At 35.4% G+C, this 23,712-nt stretch overlaps 3 protein-coding genes across 6 annotated transcripts; 2 read left to right on the top strand and 1 right to left on the bottom strand.

Annotated features, from left to right (window-relative positions):
• Positions 1-3,653: 3,653 nt before the first annotated feature.
• Positions 3,654-4,521, top strand: LOC125586185 (secreted RxLR effector protein 161-like). The gene is made up of 2 exons (XM_048756014.1): positions 3,654-4,200; positions 4,283-4,521. The coding sequence occupies exons 1-2, from the start codon at positions 3,654-3,656 to the stop codon at positions 4,519-4,521; spliced, it is 786 nt and encodes a 261-aa protein (XP_048611971.1).
• Positions 4,522-5,081: 560 nt separating this feature from the next.
• On the bottom strand, positions 5,082-6,706 carry LOC106446964 (tropinone reductase-like). Of its 2 annotated transcripts, XM_048753928.1 has the most exons (6): positions 6,551-6,706; positions 6,163-6,370; positions 5,843-6,059; positions 5,658-5,764; positions 5,319-5,513; positions 5,082-5,248 (listed from the first exon to the last, which is right to left on the bottom strand). In XM_048753928.1, exons 1-5 carry the CDS (start codon positions 6,640-6,642, stop codon positions 5,322-5,324), a joined length of 816 nt encoding a protein of 271 aa, XP_048609885.1. In that variant the 5' UTR covers positions 6,643-6,706; the 3' UTR covers positions 5,082-5,248; positions 5,319-5,321. The 2 variants fall into 2 exon arrangements, with proteins under 2 accessions (XP_048609885.1, XP_013744252.1); XM_013888798.3 differs by having other exon boundaries at positions 5,082-5,513.
• A 3,224-nt stretch (positions 6,707-9,930) lies between these two features.
• On the top strand, positions 9,931-22,125 carry LOC106446950 (3-hydroxyisobutyryl-CoA hydrolase 1). Of its 3 annotated transcripts, none has more exons than XM_048753926.1 (13): positions 9,931-10,235; positions 10,304-10,495; positions 19,336-19,505; positions 19,578-19,646; positions 19,735-19,878; positions 19,960-20,043; positions 20,150-20,234; positions 20,328-20,413; positions 20,824-20,948; positions 21,137-21,197; positions 21,372-21,650; positions 21,713-21,754; positions 21,830-22,125. In XM_048753926.1, exons 3-13 carry the CDS (start codon positions 19,401-19,403, stop codon positions 21,968-21,970), a joined length of 1,221 nt encoding a protein of 406 aa, XP_048609883.1. In that variant the 5' UTR covers positions 9,931-10,235; positions 10,304-10,495; positions 19,336-19,400; the 3' UTR covers positions 21,971-22,125. The 3 variants fall into 3 exon arrangements, with proteins under 3 accessions (XP_048609883.1, XP_048609884.1, XP_013744235.1); XM_048753927.1 differs by lacking the exon at positions 21,713-21,754 and having other exon boundaries at positions 9,933-10,235; positions 21,372-21,470; positions 21,549-21,650; XM_013888781.3 differs by lacking the exons at positions 9,931-10,235; positions 10,304-10,495 and having other exon boundaries at positions 21,372-21,470; positions 21,549-21,650.
• Positions 22,126-23,712: the final 1,587 nt, after the last annotated feature.

The raw sequence follows: 23,712 nt of genomic DNA, 5'->3' as shown, positions 1-23,712 counted from the left end.
ACATGATCATTGTTGGAGTAAGCTTGAGGAACAAGTAAACCTATTCCTATTTGGATTATGAACTCTAGAGATAAGGATCATATTGTGTTTTACTACTAGGAATAAGAATTTGAGTTATCTATAAAAGCAGTGTCGTGTGTTTGACATTAGCTATGAGTTTTTGAGAGTTGTGACTTGAGGCTTTAGTTTTTGAGATACTTTTCTAAAGCATTGAGGTTTGATTAATAAGAAGAATTGGTTTTTGTTGAGATTGCTTGTGATTCTATATTTGGTATCAGAGCCACACATCAATCTTAACAAAGAAACATGAGCGACGTGAAAGAAGACCCTGAGATCGGCACCAAAAGCAAAGACAATGGATCCTCCTCCATCAAACTTCCGATGCTTTCTTCTTCAAATTACACCGTGTGGGCTATAAGGATGAAGATAGCATTGAAAGTCAACATGGTGTAGGAAACTATCGAACCAAGAAACAAATCTGAAGATAAGAAAAACTTGGCTATTGCATTGTTGTTTCAATCTATATCGGAGGCGTTAACTTTGCAATTCGGAGAGTTGGATACATCAAAAGCAGTGTGGGATGCGATCAAAGCACAGCATGTTGGAGCTGAGAGAGTACGTGAAGCTAAGTTACAAAACTTGATGGCGGATTTTGATCGACTTAAGATGAAAGATGGAGATACAATTGATATATTTGTTGGAAAACTATCCGAGATATCATCAAAATCAGCTTCGTTGGGAGAGATGATAGAGGAACCGAAACTTGTGAAGAAATTTCTTAAGAGCTTGCCTAGAAGGAAATATATTCACATGGTTGCCTCTCTTGAGCAGGTCTTGGATCTTAATACAATAAGTTTTGAGGATATTGTCGGTAGGTTAAAAGCTTATGAGGAAAGAGTCGCTGAAGAAGAAGAAGACTCGCGTGATGACCAAGAAAAGTTGATGTATGCTAATACAGACTCTAATCAGGAAGGTTATGGCGGGAGCTATGGCAGAGGAAGAGGACGAGGTGGTCGCCCTAACTGGAGAGGAAGAGGCCGTGGCCGCTCTGGATCGTTTCAGAGCCAAAAGGAAGCATACAAACAAGGACGAGGTCGAGATCTCTCGCATATTACATGCTTCCAGTGTGAGAAACAGGGCCACTATGCTTCTGATTGTCCGGATAAAGTGTTAAAACTTCAAGAGACAGTAGAAAAGAAGGATGAAGATACTCAAGAAGCTGATGAGTTGATGATGAATGAGGTTTTTTACCTCAATGAGAAGAGAGTAAACCCCAATGTCTTTGAGACTGAAGCAGACACAAGGAATGTATGGTATCTAGACAACAGAGCTAGTAATCACATGAGCGGGAATCGCTTGTTCTTCTGCGAGTTGGATGAAATTATTACTGGTTTGGTTCGATTTGGCGATGACTCAAGAATTGATATTAGAGGAAAAGGCGCGGTTCGTTTTATATTCAAAGGTGGGGAGAAGAAAGTCTTAAAGAACGTTTATTATATACCGGGTCTTAAGAGCAATATTGTGAGCTTAGGTCAAGCTACTGAGGTTGGTTGTGAGGTACGTATGAAGGATAATACACTAACTCTCTTTGATCGTATGGGGCAATTGATGGTACAGACGACAAGGTCAAAGAATCGTCTATACAAGGTCAATCTTGAAGTTGATCATGTGAGGTGTCTACAGATAACATCAACAACAGAGTCATCAAAGTGGCAGACACGCTTAGGCCACCTTAACAGGGAGACAATGAAGATGATGATCAATAAAGACTTTGTTGTTGGAATCCCTAATATCGAAATCAGTAAAGAAACTTGCGTCTCCTGTCTACTTGGAAAGCAAACCAGACGATCCTTTCCACAAGCAACATCCTATCGAGCAAGTGATATGCTTGAACTCATCCATGGTGATCTTTGTGGGCCTATCACACCAACAACACCAGCACACAAGAGGTATGTGTTCGTTCTTATTGATGATCACATCCGTTACATGTGGACGATACTATTAAGTGAAAAGAGTGAAGCCTTTGAGAAGTTCAAAAGATTCAGAGTACTTGCTGATCAAGAAACACAATTTGAGATTAAAACCTTAAGGAAATATAGGGGAGGCGAGGTCACCTCTTATGAGTTTCAAACTTATTGTGATAAGCATGGCATTAAGCGATACTTGACAGCTCCCTACTCACCTCAACAGAATGGAGTTGTGGAGCGACGCAATAGAACACTATTGGAGATGACAAGAAGCATCTTGAAGCATATGAACGTACCGAACTCACTTTGGGGGGAAGCAATAAGGCATTCTACCTACTTAATAAATAGGGTTGCAACAAGATCACTTGATGGTAAGACACCGTATGAGGCTTTAAAGAAAAGAAAACCTAATCTTAGTCATCTAAAGGTATTTGGTTGTGTGTGCTATGCACAAAGGAAGTTAGATGACAGAACACGAGTACTTGTTCATTTAGGCACGAAACCTGGATCAAAAGCTTATCGCTTGGTTGATCCATTGAGCAAGCGTATCGTAGTAAGTCGTAATATCTTGTTCGATGAGGAGAAGGAATGGAACTGGAGACAAACAGAGGAAACATAGCAGTGTGATCCGGGATCGTTTACGTTTGATCTAAAGAGTTTGAGTGATGGTTCTGATGAGCTTGGAACTCCTGTGGGAGCTTATGAAGATGATGGAGACGAGGGCTTGGTCGATGTTGATGACGAAGAGCTAACAGACGATGAAGAAGAGAGCTCCCAACCAAGGAGATCATCACGTGTAAGTACAAGACCATCATACCTTGATGATTATGTTCTATTTTCTGAGATAGAAGGAGAACGGTTATTGTTGATTATAAACGAAGAACCTTGGGACTTTAGCGAGGCCAAAAGCTTGAAGGTATGGATTGACGCTTGCAAGGATGAACTATTGTCTATTGAAAAAATAAAACATGGGATCTAGTGGAGGTGCCTGATGGTGTGAAACATATTGGTCTCAAGTGGGTTTTTAAAATCAAACGAAACGCAGATGGGAGCATTAGTAAGTATAAAGCGCGCCTCGTAGCAAAAGGTTATGTTCAGAGACATGGTGTGGACTTTGATGAAGTCTTCGCTTCAGTAGCTCGTGTGGAAACCATACGTTTGATCATTGCTCTAGCAGCCTCAAATGGGTGGGAGATACATCATCTAGATGTTAAGACAGCATTCCTACATGGACATCTTAAAGAGGAAGTATATGTTACTCAACCGGAAGGGTTTGTTGTGCAAGGAGAAGAACAGAAGGTATACAAACTTAAAAAAGCTCTTTATGGTCTGCGTCAAGCTCCTAGGGCCTGGAACATCAAATTGAATCAGATTCTGCGAGTACTAAAGTTTGAAAGATGCTCAAAAGAACCGTCGCTGTACCGTAAAGTAGTGAAACAAGAGCTTCTTGTTGTAGTGGTCTATGTGGATGACTTACTAGTTACAGGATCATCACTTCGTTTGATACAAGAGTTCAAGTTAGAGATGGCCACCAAATTCGAGATGAGTGATCTTGGACCTCTCACATACTACTTGGGGATATAAGTTTGTCAATATGAAGGCAGCATTATATTGAAGCAAGACCGATATGCGCGTTGAATACTAGAAGAAACTGGTTTGAGTTCGTGTAATATGACACATTGCCCGATGGAGATGAGCGCAAAGTTCTCTAAAGCGATCGAGGAGAAGAATGTGGATGAGAGGGAGTATTGTCGAGCCATTGGATGCCTCAGGTATTTACTTCACACCCGTCCTGGTCTATCCTTTAGTGTCGGGGTGCTTAGTAGATATATGCAGTCTCCAAAAGAATCGCATGGTGCAGCTTTAAAGCAAGTCTTGAGGTATTTGCGGGGAACATGCTCACTAGGCCTTAGGTTCACGCATAGCAAAGATCTAAGGTTGTTGGGTTATAGTGATAGTTCTTATAATGTTGATTTGGATGATGGAAAGAGCACCACTGGGCATATATTTTACCTTGGCAAGAGTCCTATAACTTGGTGCTCAACTAAGCAAGAAATCGTGGCGTTATCATCTTGTGAGGCTGAGTTTATGGCAGCAACTGAGGCAGCCAAACAGGCAGTATGGCTTCAAGATCTCTTAAGTGAGACGGTCGGAGAGGACTGCAAACGTGTGACCATTAGAGTTGATAATAAGTCAGCCATTGCACTTACAAAGAATCCGGTGTTTCATGGACGTAGCAAGCATATTCATAGAAGGTTTCACTTCATCAGAGAGTGTGTTGAACATGAACAAGTGTGTTGAACATGAACAAGTAGAGGTGGAGCATGTGCCCGGGAATGAACAACGAGCTGACATTCTATCAAAATCGCTTGGTAGGATAAAGCTCAAGGAGATGAGAGCTATGATTGGAGTTGAAGATGTGAGTGAAGAAGGGCTTAAGCTTAAGGGGGAGATTGTTGGAGTAAGCTTGAAGAAAGTTCGAGGAACAAGTAAACCTATTCCTATTTGGATTATGAACTTTAGAGATAAGGATCATATTGTGTTTTACTATTAGGAATAGGAATTTGAGTTATCTATAAAAGCAATATTGTGTGTTTGACATTAGCTATGAGTTTTTGAGAGTTGTGATTTGAGGCTTTAGTTTTTGAGTTACTTTTCTAAAGCATTGAGGTTTGATTAATAAGAAGAATTGATTTTTGTTGAGATTACTTGTGATTCTATAATCCTCAAGGTTGTCATTTAACCAATGTTCGAGGATTATAATATCAAATTATTTGGAATAAAAATTCTTAAATTCTTAAAAATAAAAAGATGGATTTAAAAAAATATATATTTTTGAAAATAAAGTTTTCAAAAAATTGGAAAAAGAAATTTTGAAAAAATAACTTTTTGATTATTTAGTTATTAAATATATTAACTTAACGGGTTAATAGAGTATTCGTTAATTTAGGTAAAACACTATCTAACAAATTAATTATCCATTTAAAACCTGCTAAGAAAACCAATTTTAACATCCTATTTGTGGTTTATGTTTACAAGTGTCAAGACCCGAAATACAAATACAATAATTCTGAAAAATAGAACATTATCATTTTTCTTTTTGAACATAAAAAAAATAAAACATTTTTTTTTTTGAATGAAAAATAAAACATTATCATTTTTCTTACAATGGTTTTTGCTATAAGCCAAAACCTATAACTACGTCCAACGAAAACATATGGCTTTCCTTTCGTCAACCCTTTTATTCGGAATGAAATACGAAGTAAACGCAAAGATACCACCTACAAGCAAACGAGTTGTTCAAAAAAAAAAAAACATAGAAGCAAACGAAAACATCACAATCATATTGACCTCTTAAGGCAAAGACTTGAAAGATAAACCGTTGATAGTGGCACCTCCGTCAACGCAGATAACCTGACCCGTTATATACGAAGCTGCCGGGAAACACAGAAACGCAACAAGCGATGAGACTTCATTTGCCTCCCCAACACGTCCCATTGGTGTCTTCGTCTCCACTTCTTTTTTTAACTCTTCATGATCCATAAACTAATTAAGAGATTTTGAGATAAGTTAAACTTCAAATGTAATTTTCTTATTCTATTCATAGCATTAAGAGTGTTCCAAAAAAAAAAAAATTCATAGCATTAAGGAAAACTTTGTATTTTTTTTAAAATCTATTTATTGCCTTACTTTGTTTGCTAAAGGAGTCGCTATGAACCATGGACACACAGAGTTAACCCTTATGCTGTCACTTGCCCACTCACATGCTAAGTTTCTTGCTAGCTGATTCATAGCTCCTGCAACGCGTGAACATATATATATTCTCAAATTTATGTTAGTCTTAGAGCAATAATTGTTTGAGTGTAAGTATATACCTTTAGTAGCTCCGTAGATGGATCCAACATTGACATGCACAACCCCAGCAGCGGAGGACATAAACACGATGCTCCCTGAACCAGAAGCTTTCAAAAAAGGATGGGCGAGCTGTGAGAGATGAAAAGCAGATTCGAGATTTGTTGCCATCAGAAACGAGAAGTCTTCTGCACTAAACTCTGTGGTCGGCTTTGTTATACAAGTTCCCGCATTGTTTACCTATATGTATATGTATATAGACAAAAATCAAACACAATAGATAACAACGTTTCCTTGGAAGATCTTGATCTTGCTAATGATCTTTTCTTGTACATAAACTTACAAGGATGTTGAGTTTTCCTTGGAAGAGAGTGGAAACGGTTTCCATGAGTTTCTCTCGTTGGACACGAGAAGAAACATCGCAAACAGAAGTGGTAACCTGAAACCCTTTTGCTTGCCATTCAAGTAAGCATTCTTGAAGCTGAGTTTCGTCTCTGGCACATGTGTGGACTCTTGCTCCCAACATGGCTAGTTCTTCCACCACAGCCTCCCTATTCACAGCAAACATGCAATGTTAATTTATACATCACTAAGCCTTTCTCTTTTGAGGAAAAGTGTTCATAATTAATTAAACATCAATATAATTATATATAGATCTATGATTGAGTTGAGAAATAAAATCAATTATAATAATTAGTATAGCATATGAAGTATGAGGAATTTGGACTGACCCGAGGCCTTTGGAGCCACCGGTGACAAGAGCAGTCATGCCTCTAAGACTCCATCTAGATATGTCTCTCGATTTTTCTCCTAGCTCAGTCATTTTTGGTTATGAGTTCTTCTGCGAAGATCACTTATCTTATAGAAAACATTACGTGTTTGTTTTGAACTTCGAAACCAAAATTCAACATTATGACAGTCAATTTCTTTTTCTTCAAATGGACAATTTTTACATAAAATTCCACATTGTAATAATCACCTTTTTTGTTGAATGGAAAATCTTTCACTAATTTTCACATTATGATAATCAAGCAGAGTTCGTGGGGTATAGTATTAGTGCCACATGGGTTTATTCCTTGATTCAATTATTTTGTCTACTTCGTTTTCAAATAAATTTGTTACCTTTCTTTGTTCTTCCCATTTGATTCCTTTTAATAATTTTTATAAACACGAAAATGAATCACAATCACAATTACAAAATAAAATATTTTTGAAAATAAATCAATACTATTAAAGATCTATATTTAAATGTTTAGTGTTGGCAATTAGATTGTCCACCGCCCTGATACTTTAACTGTTTACTTGATTACCTTATGTTTTTTTTTTAATTCGTTCTCTATCTAAATAGCTTTTTAACACTATCTCGTTAAAAAATGAATATCATGTCATTTATTTGAATACGTCTCCTTATTTGCCCAGTAAATAGCATCACATAATATGGGACCTCGTTCCATATGGACCCATACAATTTTTATTTTTACTCCACTTGTTATTTAATCACGTACTAGGTAATAAACCGTGCCTTGCGCAAAATGTGATTATTGGTTTCATTATTTTTAATAAAAAAACATTAAATCTGTTTAATCTGGATATTGGTTCGGTTTTAAGTTTTTTTTTGGTTTTTAGTCTTCTAAAATATAACTATTATTTTAAGTTAATATTCATTTTAGTTTATTTGATTAAAATGTTTGATTTTTTGGGTTTTTCTCCGGTAAAAACAAAAAATTAATATTATTTGTTTATTTTCATGTTATGAATTTCAGATAGCCGTCATGTCGAACCAATAGTTTAACAAAAAGAAAAGAAAATTATTAAGACAAATCATTTGACTACAATTTGTTCGGTAGTGAAAGAAGCATTAGGAAAAAATATTTCAACTTTCAAAAAAATTAGATACTTCAGTTGTGGTGAATACTTAGTTACAAGGTGCTCACATCAAGGTGCACATGTATGTGTATGTAAAAAGTATATAAAAATAGTTGACAAATATATAAAGATATTGTTAATTAATATTAAATGACATTTTTGTTCAAAATAATACATGAAAGAAAAAAATTAAAATTAATTTAAAATAAAAAATGCCTTGACATTAGTTATTTTTTACATATAAAGAAAATAAAATTGTATCCGTAAATAGAAGTGGTCACAGATCGAATATATGTGTATTTGGAAGCATTCGTGTCGATTCGAACTTTAGCCACCAAGATATTCGGTGACTCGGATATCCGAAATGTTTTAGAATTTTAAAGAATATCCGATTTGATCCGTAAATAAAATAAAATTTTTTAAGATAATTGAAAATTTTAATAATAACATTTTATTACAAAATAAAAAATTATTTAACTTTTTGAATTCTCGTACCTAATATAATAAATTTAATTCATAAAATATTGTAAAACTGATATAAAGTATAATATATATAACGTAAATATATATAATTCTTTACATATATATATATATATATATATGCATATAACATATCGAATTAGATATTCGTTCCTAAAAATATTGGTATTTGTGATTTGCTTCTTTTTTGGATATTGTATTTTTGTATTTGATTTGTTTCATAGAGTTACGGATATCCAGATTTTTTGGTTCAAATCAAAATGGATAACGAACCGAATCAAAATTTATGAATATTTTGCACAACTTTATCCGTAAACAGTAAAAATAATTTATATATAGTTTAGCTTTTGATTCGTTATCTATTTTTATTCGAACCAAAAAATCCAGAGTTTTATTGGAACCATGTATGTGAGTTTTATATTAAAAAATCGTAAAGTACATAGTGTGAACGCATTTATGAATATAGTGTGAACGCGTTAACATACTTATTATCAAATCATTGTAAGGCTGTCTCGTGTGTCTATTATAGTGTGAATGCATTTATTACAATGCTTCTCTTTTAATATATAAGGGATAATTTTGCAATTCCCCCCTGAAATTATTAAATTTCATTAATGACTGATAAAAACAATATCAAGTTAACTGCATAGTAATATTAGTCAACTAGGGCCGGTCCGCCCTACGGGCAGGATGATAATTTAAAAATAATTTAAATAATTAGAATAAATATATTTGATTTTAGTTTAATATTTGTTTTTATTTTAAAATGTTTTGCTCTATATTAGTATGAATGATTATTTTACTGATTGTTATTCTTTATTCAGTTTCATTCTCATTACAATTAACTAATTTTTCTTTGCGGTTAATAAGATTGTTTATTTGAAGTTTTATTCTGTTTTTATTTTGATGGTGTAGAATTGTTGATTTATTTCTTTAATTTGAAGTTATCTAGTTTTATTCATTCTCTTAAATTATTTTATATCGTGTATCTCTTATTCGACTATATAACTATATATTTTATTTTTACACAGTTGTGGATCTATGTTTATAGTTTTTTTTTTAGAATTCTTGACATACATATTTAAAATACATTTTACATTTATTTAGTTAGAATAACTTAACATATATCTTTTATAAAAAAATTATTCATTTTTTTTTATATTTATTTTTTTATTTCTGTATTTTATTCTATTTTTCCTAACAATCATTTTGATTTTTTACTATCTATTAATTTTTTATTGTGGTCTTATTTTCGTAGAAGTTTTTTAAATCTATTATGTATTACTATTTCTTAAAATAGTTATCAATTAACTCCAAATCTGAAACCAATGTCTTAAAATTAATAGTTGTTTACATATAATAAGTCAAATGAATAGTTGATTCCTCTAAAAGATGGAGGAATTAGTTGTTTTATAATCTACAAAAATTCAAAATAAAACAATTGTATTATTATCATAAAAAACTTAGTAGATAAATTAATTTTTTATCTAAATTGTTACGAGAGAAAGATGTCAAAAAATAATTGGTATGAGAGAGAGAACATCACGTGGGGGCTAAATTAACCACTTGACAAAAAGAGTGGATACAATTTAAACTATAATAGATGATAATGGTCAAAATCTAAGATAAAGAACTAATGAGTCATTTTCAAAAAGGGTCGTTAAAAGTATAGAAAATTAATTAAAACTTCACCCTTAGAGTTATAAACAATAACGAAACTGCCACTCTTCTGATACTTGTTAATAAACTGTATGCACAGAGGAATAATGTTTTATTTTAAAAATTCATCATAAATCCCTCGAATTCTGGTCTTCTCCTATCTCTGGATCTATGGTTTTGACTGTCCACTCTCTCTCTATTTCTCGTCTTCTTCACTGTCATGGTTTAGCAGAACTCCTCTGGTTTTGAGAGTTTTAGGGTTCCTCAATTTTTCCCTCTCTTGATATTCAAAGATCTTTTTTTTCTTCAATCATTCCAGTGATCTCTGAGATCACTTCGATTTGAATCAATCATGGCAAAATTAAAGGTCAGAACTTTGAAGAGAAGATGCAACAAAACCAAGTGAAGAAGGTTACTCTCTCTCTCCCTCTCTCTAAAGTTGTCTCCTTTGTCTTAATTTGATTATGTGATTCCACCAGGACACGAAAGAGATGGACTTTTTCCTATAGTACGGCAACGCAAACCGATACAGGATCCTCAGAATCATCGGCAAAAGAAACTATGAAATCGTGTGTGCAGCTGTTGACATGCACACGGGAGAGAAAGTCGCGATCAAGAAGATAAACAACGTCTTCGAACACATCTCCGACGCGCTTCGTATGCTCCGCGAGGTGAAACTTCTTAGATGAACAAAAGTATTATATATACATATATATATATATATATATATATATATATATATATATATATATATATATATGTTTTGTCACCAAACAATGCTCATCTAATTGGAGATGGTAATCACTTATTAATTAAACCATGGGTAATTATGATATTCAGGACAATACATCCTTTTTTCAAATGCTAATCTTTCTCGTTTTGGATTTTGTGCTATTCACATCTGTAATTCATTTTGGTGATTTCTTGTTTTATTCCTTTTCTTCCTGTCAATATGTTTTATCCATCACTGTTAAACATTCACTCTTCTAAATCGATGGCTTGACCTGATACTGATAATAGTACTTTTGAGTATATTGTCCTACTTGTTTGATCAAAAAAAAATATTGTCCTACTTGCTACCTTGCAGAAAAGGAATCACGATAAATCAAGCATCACAGTACAAATTATATAAGTAAATCTCCTGCTCAAACAATTCAAATAATCAGCCCCATCATATAATTTAACTATAGTATAGTTTATTCTAGCTTTACCAAATAGTCAAATAGTGAAGGAGAAGATAGTATCTCGCATGAATATTAAACAACTGATATCTCTTGATTTTGATGAGTTTTAAATTTATATTTTTATTTATTATGATCATTCTTGGTTGCATTTAAGTCTTTATGTTACATTTGCATGCATAATTTCATAAACAGGTGCTAATGTGCACACTTGAGAAGTTTGGGACAAAATCATGAGGTTATGGTTACAATTTACAAAGTATGGGGTCAGAAACGGAGTTATCAAAAGTTCAGGGACCTGTCTTGAAAAATCCCCAAAACCCACCATTGGAGAGATCGTTATACTCTCCGGATTGGTTGACGACGATCCCGGCGGCTACCACGGCGGGTTCAGAGCAAGACGGCGAGACTCGCCGGATCTGAGAGCACGACACCGAGGAGGAGCTGAGTGCGGAGATGGAGTTCGTGGTGAGGTGAGACGACGGCACGAGCTCGGAGAAGGAGAAGACGATGTCTTAGTGATGGGTTCGCACTACAAGAAAACAGGGGGATTCTGATGGCCGAAATCGTCGGAAATTCGTCGGAATAGACCGATTCCGACGAATTTCTGACGAACACGTCCGTCGGTATCATTTCGTCGGAAAAAAAAAAATTCGTCGGAATTTCGTCATAACTTCCGACGACTTTCTGACGAATACCGAGAAACGTCATTCTGACGAACTTCCGACGATATTACGATGCGGATACACGAGATCAGAGTTCATCGGAAAAACTACGTACCGACGGAGAACGTTCCTCGGACACTTCCGACGTAGGGTGTTCCTCGGTGTATTCCGACGAACGATGTTCGTCGGTAAATTCCGACGAACGATGTTCGTCGGTAAATTCCGACGGATATATGTCCGTCGGTAAATTCCGACGGACATATATCCGTCGGTATATTCCGACGACCACTGTCCGTCGGTATATACCCATTTTTTTTTCAAATTAATTTTACATTTTTATATATTTTTTGATATTAATAAATTTAAAAAATCAGAAATTTAAAACTAATAATATTATAAAATTTAAATTCATAAAAACCGAAATAGGAAAAAAACATTCATAAAGTTTAAAATTCATACAAACCGAAATAAAAAAAAACATTCCGAAAGTTTTAAAAAGCCGAAATAAACTAAGATGAACTCGAAGACATCAAACGATCTAGCTTCTGCATAATCTCGGTGTTGAACTTCTTCTGGGATGCCAACTCAGCAAGGATAGTGGCATTCTCCGAACGGATAGTGGTATTCTCGGAAAGGATAGTGGTGTTCTGCTCCTCCAATGCCCCAATCCGTTCATCTTTGTCATGTAGCTCCTCGAGAATCATGGGATCGGCATACGGAGCTTGTGAAGAAGATGCCGGATACGAAGAAGCACGACGGGCCAACCCAACTAAACGGCCTCGTTTCCTTTTAGGAACCGCCTACAAAAATATTTGAAGTAAGTAAATCGGGACAAGTAAGTAATCGACATTATTAAAAAAATATAATAATAAAAAAAATTACCTTTTCAACCATCTCATTTATTTACAATAGAGACAGGTTGGTTGAAGCTCCCGTGGAGTCGCCGTCATCAGAGAGAGGCTGAGATTGGGAAACTATTTCAGCTTCCACCAAATCAACTACACCTTTGATCACGGGGTCATGAATTTGACCCGTCGTCTTGTTAGTGTGAGCCACCTTAATGAGTTGTAGACGATCAACGGGATTACCGTCATTTGCTTCGATCTAAAAAAACCGCCATTATTAGCCAAGAAATATATAAAATATTTATTTAAAAATATAAAGATAAATAATAATAAAAAACTTACAAGTTCATCCTCCTTAGTAGACATAGAGCAAGCGCCGAGGTTGTGCACATACATACCTTTCCCGCCACGATCGCTCTTCCGGTTCCTGGAGTTCCTAGAAGACGTCTCTGCAGTTTCTTCCTTCTCCCAATGAGCTATCAACTGCTCCCACACCGACCCGTTGATGAACCGTGGCTTCTTGTTCTTCTGCCAAACTGTCTTCCACGAGTTTATCTGCTTTGTGTAAGAGTCCATGGCCTTTTCGTTGAATTTCTTACGGACTGTTTCCGTAAGATCGGAGTGCCAGTTGAACTCTTGCTACAAAACAAACACAATTTAATAAGTAAATATATTTTAAAAAATGTTCAAACTTTAAAAAAATGAAGAGTTACTATACCGCGAACTGACGAAACCACAACTCTCGTTCGTCGGAAGGGATCACACTCCACTTTGGATATCCAAAACGGAGCATGGAGTACATCATCTTGTTGATGCTCCGGCTAATGCCATTTTTCGACTTGGTGAACCTTTAAAAAAAATACAAGTTAGCAAGTTAATTAAAGGAAAAAATATAACGGTACAAATAAAAAAAATACTAACCAAGTGCTATGGCCTCGTCGTGGGTTGGGTTGGAGAAACGGGAGATGCTCTCGACCTGGTTGTTGAACCAAATTATAGTCTGTCTTAATACCCATTAATCTAGTTGCAGATGATAAGACTGAATGACCATCTCTACAATTTTGATACAAAGGTTGTTTTCCTGCATCCAACATGTCAAAAAATCTCCTAGACTCGGGGTTTGGTTCTTCCCCTCTATAATGATCATGTACCATCTGCTCAGTACCTACACCATAATCTATATCCGTTCTAGATTCTTCTAACCTAATATCAGGCTGAGGTTCACTAACAGGCTGAGGTTCACTAGTACTACCATATTCATAACCAGTTTCCCCATGAAGGTACCAAACTTTATAATTACGTGAAAACCCTTTCATATACAAATGAGTCCAAACATCAAATTCTTTTATAACCTTATTATTATTGCAAGAAGAGTAGGGACATCTTAACATACCACTTTTTGCATCCGGGTGCTGTTGAACAAGCCTCATGAATTCTCCAATCCCTTGAACGTATTCTTCCGTAAGCAAATTGGTGTTCGGATCCAAATGAGGTTTATCCATCCACGAACGATAATAAACTTCTGAAGACATGATTTTCCCGGAATTGTTATGACTAAAGAGAATGAAGAGAGAATGAAGTGTGAATGAGTTGAATGAGGAGGGGTTGTATTTATAGGAAATTGCTTACGGACCTCCGACGACTTTCCGACGAAATTCCGACGGATGTAAAACAGTCCGTCGGAATTGTCCAATCTCAAACGGCTATACAACGGTCATATATATTTGTCGGCAACGGTCACATGGTTCGTCGGAATTCCGTCGGAATATACCGACGAACTTCCGACGACTACAACGGTTATATTTTTTATCGGAATGTCGTCGAAAAGTCGTCGGAAAATTCCGACGAACCAAATTTCGTCGGAATTCCGTCGGAAATGGCCGACGGAATTCCGACGACTTAATTTTTTTGGATTTGGTCGGAAATTTGTCAGTATTCCGTCATAAATTTCCGACGACCTTGGTGTCCGTCGGAACCTCCGTCGGAATTCGGTGTGTTTTCTTGTAGTGTCGTGGTGGTCCGAGCACGATCTCGGCTTTGGAGAAGGAGCCTCACCAGAACAGAGCACGACAAGACCGGAGAGCCTTCACGGTCATTGGAGTCGCGATGAGAGGAAGTTATGCTTGGGTTCAGAACGGTCTGGAGTTGCGGCCTTGAGTCACCGCTCGGGATCATGGCGCACCTTGGAGCGACTGTCCACAACGAGCGATCTAGACCGCTGCATGCTAAGCGAACCGTAGAGCGAGGTTTGTAGCGAGATCAACGACCCGCTCGCATCATCCAACGAAAAATCAACATTGAAGCAAGTAGTAGAGCGGGTACATGAAGCGACATGCCAAGCCCGGCCCGCTCCGAGATGACAAAGACGTGACTTCAAACTGTTGACCGGTTTAATCCGGTTTGACCCGGTTTAATCCGGTTTGACCCGGTTTAATTCAACTGAACCAAGACGAGTTTAGACCTCTTATAAATAGTTTTAGACTCCAAAAACCCTAATTTAACTCATTTTCTCTCAAGACTTTGTCTACACTTGTAAAAGCTTGAATCTTTTGATAATCTAAGGAAGTACTTCATCTTATATTTGTGTTTCTCTTACTCATTAACATGATTAGCCTTGATCCTTACATGAGTTTAAGGTTTCTCATGGAGATTAGTGAGTAGTGAACTTGTGATTCATGAGTTAGATAGATTAGGGTGATTAAGTGGATATTTATGATGTTTATTGCTTGATTAACATTGTTCTATGCTTGCTAAGTGTTCTTAATGCTAGATTAGACTTGATCACTCTCATCTAGACCTTAAGCTATTTTATGTCCGGAAGTTGTTTGTTAAAATGCTTGAATGAACTTAGCATTGTCTTTTACATATTTGGCCAACGGCAGTTGATATCCGAGATGTTTAAGTAGTTAGTAGACTTGTGATTTATGCATGCTTGAATGTGTTAGCCAACGGGAGTTGATGTTTAATGCATGACTAGCATAGGGATTATTATCACGGGAGTGGATTAATCTATTTTGAATGAGATCTAGACCTATAGACTTGTTGATTGTTTTGTTTGAACATCCTAGATTGAACCTTGATCACCTTATATCAATTATCTTTGGCCATGGATCCATCCTTAGCATTTGATTGAAAGTTCTTGCACTTATTTCTTGATTGGATTTGAGACCACCTTGTTTATATTTCTAGGATATTAGCTTGTTACAAATCATCTATCTTCTTGTTTGCTTAGATTAAGGAAGTTTGTGTATTCTTGGTGTTGTAGATCTCTAGTTCCTTGTGGATTCGATCCTAAAATGCTACAATGACATACCATTCGATTGTAGTATTGTTGGCACATTAGGTTAATTGGTGTGTGCTTAAACGCTTAATCAACAACCAACAAACGTCTTGTGCTAATCATTTCTCATCTATGCAATAATCACCATGAAGCAGATGGGTGAGTGAGTGAGTTCTGTGCGGTTTCTGGCATATCGATCAAAGGGGTTCGAAGAAGTGTTTCTCGCATTTGTTCCTTCTTTGACATGCTCTCTAAGACCCTCAGGCTATAGCTTGGAACCAAAGATCAAAAAATGAAAGAAGACCGTTAACACAAAATAAGAGAGTCCCTAGTGGTACATTAACGTGATACAACTGTAGACGGGAGGGCAGTAGTGAGGACTGAGGACACGTTCAGAGGCTGGCTGTTGGTCATCCGAGAACGGTAAGACGTCAATAAGACACCCTCGGTAGGATGAGCATGGGTTGAAGCTTTGTCTTGCAAACAGATTTATGACCAACCAATCATGAAGAAAAACTGAAAGATAACTCTCAAGTGATGGTTGTAGTCAACTAATCTAATCATGTTTAAGAAGAAAAAAAGAAATTGATAGCAGAGTACGCGAGTAAATAATACTTACCAGTCTTACATCAAGGTAATGTAAGGACAAACTTTGGCAGATTTGAGCGATAAGTATTTCTGCTTCTCCATACTGAGAGCACAAAACTACTGTGTTTGGAAAGTACAGAGTCAAAGAGCTAACTGAACACACCAAATCAATATTTGAAGTCCAACACGTAGTGAGAATCTGAAAGAGAAAATCAATAACACAGAGTCATACAAACACATCATCGCAAAATTTCTGCAATGGTATAGAGAGAGAGACATAGAAAGAGAATCAAAGAGCTGATAAAATACCAACAAAAAAAATCAGAAAACAGAGTAATTACATAATCAAAGAATTTTGTCAAAAAGAACTTTCTGAACTAAAAATTACAAATTGAAATATGATCTGGGAATTTAAATCTAGGTTAAGTATCACCAAGTGTATACACACAAAAGAAAAGGAAGAACTAACCCCATCAAATTGACACATAGCTAAATAGTAAGCTCAAATCAGCAGCATCCCGTGCGAATATAGAAGGGTTATGACCTACATAGGTACCTGATGTACATGGCTACAATTTTGGTGCCTCAGCGCTTGAGCAAAACTCCGTATGTATTGTCTCTGATCTCAGTTTAAACCTATTTGATCTCAGTTTATCAAAATAGAAAGGAACTAATATTGGATCGAATCGAAAACCTGCTGCTGGTATTGGCCGAGCTTGCGTCTTTGAGTTTTGAGAGAGAGAATCGCTCGATCAACGTCCATTTAAACACGAAACAAACATAAATGGGACCATTTCAGAGGCCGAGATGAAGCTCAGGCGTCACTGCCCCGCAGAACAAAGAGGGGATCAGAACTCCACCATCCTTTGGACACGTGTCGCGACGATAACCTGCGACTTTCTGACGTGGCATCCTAGGTGGCGCTCTGAGGAGGGAGTAAACCCTTCTTCATAATAATAGATAGATAGATAGATGTTATCATAAACACTTTATTGTTGTCAATCATAACTTTAGTAAAAAAATTTTGTTAATATAAAATTTCACATTTTAAAATAACTATTCTTTAAAAAACATTTATTTAATATATTTATTAATAAAAGTTATATAAACAAGGATACAAATCTTACAATTATTATTATTATCAATAAAATTGTACATTATATTTACATATAATAAATAACAAAAAATGTAATATGAAAAACTAAATAAAAATATTCCTTCCAAAATTATATGCTCTAAGTGGTCGCTTAGGTGGCTTTCCCTATGGACCTGTCCAGCGAGCAAGTAAATGAGAGAACCCTTTGACACCAATTCTGATTAGAAGAGTTACATCAACATCAATCCTGGTAGTAGCATCAATAATATACAATCATGTGTAACTTACAGACCCGGCTCTGGGCTAAAGCTCGTAAAGCAAGGACTTTAGGCACCAACGTTTATAAAACAATTAGGGGCGCCAATTACAAGCGTGCTCCCTTGGTATAATGGCTTAGGTTCCTGGTATTTTGTCCACCAGTTGCTCTGTTCGAACCCTACTTCCTGCCTATTTTTTTATTTTATTTTTTTGTAATGATGACAAGACAACTTTTTTTTTAGGGTAATGATAAAAAATGACATGTGATCAAAATCTTAACTAGTTAAGATACGATGGATTTGTAAAAGATCTAAATTTCTTCTATTTCAGATAGTTTAATTTTTTTAATTATATTTTCATTTGTCCACTAAATTCTTTTTACTTTATATTATTATATGAAGTATACAATTTTATATAAAACTAAATAAAATTATAATTGTTTATTATGTTTTAACAATTTGTATGTTTTAGTTTTCATTTTTTTTTAAATCAGTCTTTGCTAATTTAATTACCGTTAACCATTGGATTTTTTATTCTTTTTTTTTTAGTTTTTTAAACTAAAATCTATAAAAAAGACTAAGCTAAATTATGTCTGAATAAGTATGTACTTGTAAAAATAAATTATTATTCAAAATTAATAAAAATTTAGAAAATGAAAATAATTAATTCACAAATAATTATTTATTTTTATTTAATATACTTTTTAAAACAAATTAAAATTTTATAATATCTTGCATAATTTTTTTTTTAAAACTAAATCAAAGATGCATAATTTTTCTTAACAAACTTAAAAGTAAAATAAATAGATATAGTTAAAGAGCATCATTTTTCAATGCGCTTTAGGCGTCATTCAAGTCGGCACTGGTAACTTACATCCAGATTCATAACACTGTGTAACGTGTACCAGCTCTATAATGCGGTCAATTAATTATGCAGAATTCATGGAAGTGGTTACACACCAATGGGATCTTATCTTACTAAAAATGTTTGGTGTACGTCCCGGCCCCTATGTCGTGAGAGAAACTAACACACATATGGTTGAACAAATAAATAAGTTTAGGTTACGTTTCAACTTGTGAGAGGACCCATAAGTTGTGTAAAATCAAGGAAGACATAATTACGAGGCTGACCATTTGGACATTTGGTGAGTGGTATAAACAAAACTGCCATTATTTTAAGATATTTATATATTTATATGTAAGTATAACATATTTTGCTAAGTATGCTAAATATTTTGTACATTAATTGTAACATTTAAATGTAAAATTTTAAACGAATATTTTAAAACTATGTAAATCATAGGAGAAATTAAAAATATTTTGATATATGATTTTCTTATAGTAAAATGAGACAGTAAATTTATCAAGTTCACTCAAAAAACAAAAGAAGGCTTAAAAAACATAAACAACTCCGCAGAAACAACAGCAAGAAGTAGAACCAAAAGGTCCAAAACCAATTACTTTTTTTTAAAAGATGAAGTTAATTACCTACAAAACAACAAAAGAAAAAGAGCAAATTAGCTGAATATACTAAAAGAAGTGGGATACCATAGATCTGAATATACTAAAATATCCTCCCTGGATCTGGATCCGGATCAGGTCGCTGCTATGGTATATGTCCTGGAGGATTACGCAAGTTTGACCCCTTATGAAAGAAGAAGATAATGGCCTTAGAATCTCACTCTCAGATTTTAGTGGAAGAGAAACCTAGTGTTAGAATCTTGACACTAAACAGACCAAAGCAGCTGAATGCTCTGTCTTTGAACATGGTATTGAATCTTTCCCTTTGCTGTTTTTATCCTCCATACGTTACATATTTGTCTTAAATTTATCTTCTATAGGTCACTCGGTTGCTGCAACTGTTTCTTGCATATGAGGTGGACCCTACTGTCAAACTTGTCATCCTAAAGGTAATTTCGTTATCCTTATCCATTTCCTGTTTGGCATACATATGAGGAGGACCCTTTGTGTCAAACAAGTGTATTAACTTTGGCACAGGGTCAGGGAAGAGCTTTTTGTGCCGGTGGTGATGTTTCAGCTGTTGTTCGTGACATCGGACTAGGCAAATGGAGACGCAGTGCTGATTTCATGTCACTTGAATATACTCTCAACTACGTTATGGCCACTTATTGTAAAGCTCAGGTCTCACTTCTTCTCAGTATACTCTCTACTTTTAGAGAAGTGTACTATAAGCTCAGTAACTTGTTCTGAAAAAAAATGTAGATTTCAATTTTAAATGGTATTGTCATGGGAGGTGGAGCTGGTGTCTGCGTCCACGGTCGATTTCGTATTGCAACAGAGAACACGGTATTCTTCTTCTTAAAAAAACATGTCCATGTGGATGACAAATAGTTTGGTCTAAAACAGAACATAGTACAGTATTAGTTCCTATATCTTTTGAGTGTTCTGCAAGGTTTTTGCCATGCCTGAGACAGCTCTAGGGCTATTTCCAGATGTAGGCGCCTCCTACTTATTGTCAAGGCTCTCTGGATTTTTTGGTAACAAAAGAAATATTCATTTGGTTTTTTATCTCCTTCAAAAGTTTTTAAGGCTATTCTATCTATTTCATCATTCATGTTTTTCTTGCTCAGGAGAGTATGTTGGCCTCACAGGAGCTAGGTTAAATGGTGCCGAAATGCTTGCTTGTGGTCTTGCAACTCATTTTGTGCCTTCAACGGTATCAACTTCCTCTGCACTACAGTTATTATATGTCTTTAGAACATTTTAGTTCTTTTTATTTAGAGAAACAACAAGAGATATATTTTTACTCTTTACTTCATTGATGATATGGATCCCCTTTTGAAATGTCTTTTAGTAGATTTCTCTACTAAACATACTTAAAATAGATTTCTCTAATAACACATACTTAAAGTAGATTTCTGATACTACACACACACACTTGCAAGCAAGGTTAAACAGCTTGCTTTACATTCCAACAGCTATTGCCTACTCTTAACTATTCAAACTTATAAGTGTTGATAACCACATGGTCAGTATATTTTCTTAGTGTCTTTGTTTCCTCCTAGTCATTTCCATTTTTCTTATAGCTACTATTTACTTGGCTAAGAATTGTACTCATTGTCACAGAGGTTAACTGCTTTACAAGCAGATCTTTGCAAAGTTGGCTCAAGTGATCCAGTTACCTTTGCCTCAACAATTCTCGATGCTTACACTCAACATCCACATCCGGAACGTCAGAGTGCTTTCTATAGGCAATGCTCTCTAGTTTTTTTCTCGTTTACTCTTTCTACCAGTACTAATACATAACAAGTTTAATAAACTTCAACCTTGTATATATTCGTGTCACTTCACAATGTAACACGATCCATATCTCAGTAGATATTCAAGGGAAATTTGTGTCACCAGTTTCTTATCTTGCCATTTACTTCTCTTTATGCAGGTTAGATGTTATTGATAAGTGCTTCTCCAGAAGAACAATCGAAGAAATTATGTCTGCACTTGTAAGTTTTTGCCTATCTTTGTTTCAGTAGATTTTTTCAGTGGTATGTTTCGTTCCTTTTCCCCATTACTTTAGAAAAAGTGAGCCATTATTTCCATAACTATATAGGATATGTTAATCTTGTGATTATGAGTTACAATTTGACAATGCACTCTACCCTATATGTATTGGTTAGGAGAGAGAGGCCACTCACAAACCAGATGATTGGATCTCAGCTACCGTTGAAGCATTGAAGAAAGCTTCACCAGCAAGCCTTAAAATCACTCTTAGATCGGTTCGTTCCCAAGATGCATCACAAGCATGTAATGATGTGAAAGATAAGTTGACTTTGATTGTGTTGTATAAATTTCAGATAAGAGAAGGACGACTGCAAGGTGTGGGGCAGTGTCTTATCCGTGAGAATAGAATGGTGTCTCATGTGATGAAGGGAGAAATAAGCAAAGATTTTGTGGAGGTTTGTTTTTCAGTTTCCCCGGATTAAATTATTGTAGGTCATAATTACAATTCCTTGCGCAGGGGTGTAGAGCAATATTGATAGACAAAGATAGGAATCCAAAGGTTTAACAAATCTCTCCTTTTATGATTTGTGGTTATGTCATTCTCTGTTTATGTAATGCCGTACTTATATTTCAGTGGGAGCCAAGGAGACTGGAGGATATGAAGGATATCATGGTAGATAAGTACTTCAAGAGAGTGGAAGAAGAGGATGGATGGGAGGATCTAAAGCTTCCTCCTAGGAAACACTTGCCTGCTTCAGCGATCGCAAAGCTGTAAAGTTGACAAGGTTATGGAGCTCATCTTGCATTGCGTGGAGGGAAGCAACCCTCCAAATCCTTAATTACTTCTATGCTGCTAGCCATGCTTGACACCCAATATACAAATGCCTATATATTGACTCATCCAATTCCAAATGTCATCGGTTTCGTATTTTTGTTCGGTGCTTTTCGGTTTGGCATAACGAGCGCATTAATTAGGAGCACTATGGATTAGGTCTGAAAAAGAGTAAAAATGTGACAAAGCTTGAACACGTAAGATAATTGAGAGATAGCACCAAAGCAGATATTAAGAGTTTGTTAATGGTGTTGGAGGCACGTCTCTTTTTCATCATTGGTTCATGCCTGCGAGTTCCTCTTATATAGCAAACCTATTTGGTATGGGGCACATAAGTAGATAACCATTTGCTTATAACTCAAATTTTTTAGTGTAAATGTACTTGAATAAACTTAACACTAATTATTAATGAAAAGCAAAAATTAGGGTGGGGCACATGCCACACACTCTCATGCTTTGGGTCTGCCCCTGGACATGCCTTTAAAATTCCATCTTCTCTGTTCTGTTATATAGCTATTGGTGTGAATGTTTAGAATTTTTCATTTATATATATCCACTGATTCAAATCAGAAATATAGTTTTTTTTTTGACGTCAAACGACCATTCTATTACTTAAACTTGAGGTAGTCTGGGTAACTAGACCGGGATAGAACAACCAATAAAAAGTAACTTCCTATGGAAAGATCTAGCAGTTTTAGCTTAAAAATCTGAAATCTGATTACGCGCTCGTGGAACATGAATGATGTTGAAATCTGGGAAGCATATCAGTAGCGTCTCTATCCTCTCCAATTCCGTCGCAAAGCTTGGCCAAGCATGAGGTTCCTTTATCATTGCAATCAGCTCCTTACAGTCTGTCCCAAAAGTCTGGCATGTTGAATGTTGAAGCATATTCTCAATTACCCACCGCAGTGCTTCTACCTCCGAGTGCAAAGCTGATTCGCGTCGAATGAAATTCTTTGTCCCCAAAAGTTGAATGCTCCCCCTACTGTCCATCCAATCTCAGCCGCATCTACTGAAAAGAGAAAAGACTGTCCAAGATCCATCATGCAAATCAGAAATATAGTTTTCGTCTTGCATTTAACTCCTTAATATTTTTATAAAGGTTTCTTCAAATTAAAATGCTAAAAGCTAATATACGGGTATGACTAATGGTCATATAATTTGAGAAAATAACTAACAAAGTAACAAGTACAAGCAAATCATACAGTTAAGAGCTAGAGATGAGTGGTACTATAGAATTATGGCTCTCGAGTTCATCCTAATTAGATTGATATGATTGTTTTATTTTTTATTACCATAGAAGTTCTCCCACAGTCCCGAAATCAGCTTTTGAAAGTCCCAATTTAAAAATAGCATTTCATATCAAGGATGGTTTGAACCCTTGAACAACCAATAGGCTATGTCTTTAATTACGTTCTATGCATATATATCAGTTATTCAGTTGTATCCAATAATAGTAATACATAACAAAATTCATAAATATTTTTCATTATGAATATTCATAAGGTTAAAATGTCAGAAAACCGCACAAGAACCATATCCAACATATGTTCTATTTTATCTTCAATAGATCTTCCAGTGTGTTCAATTCATCATCATAAATGGATTAGATTAGATCACGAATAATTATTCTGTATTTTTCTTATAGAATATTCAGTGGAAATATATTATAAAAATATTGACCT

This window comes from Brassica napus, chromosome C4, assembly GCF_020379485.1.
Source record: "Brassica napus cultivar Da-Ae chromosome C4, Da-Ae, whole genome shotgun sequence".
NCBI classification, from domain to species: domain Eukaryota; kingdom Viridiplantae; phylum Streptophyta; class Magnoliopsida; order Brassicales; family Brassicaceae; genus Brassica; species Brassica napus.
Note: the sequence above shows the minus strand (reverse complement) of the source record. Positions and strands in the feature narration are given on the sequence as shown.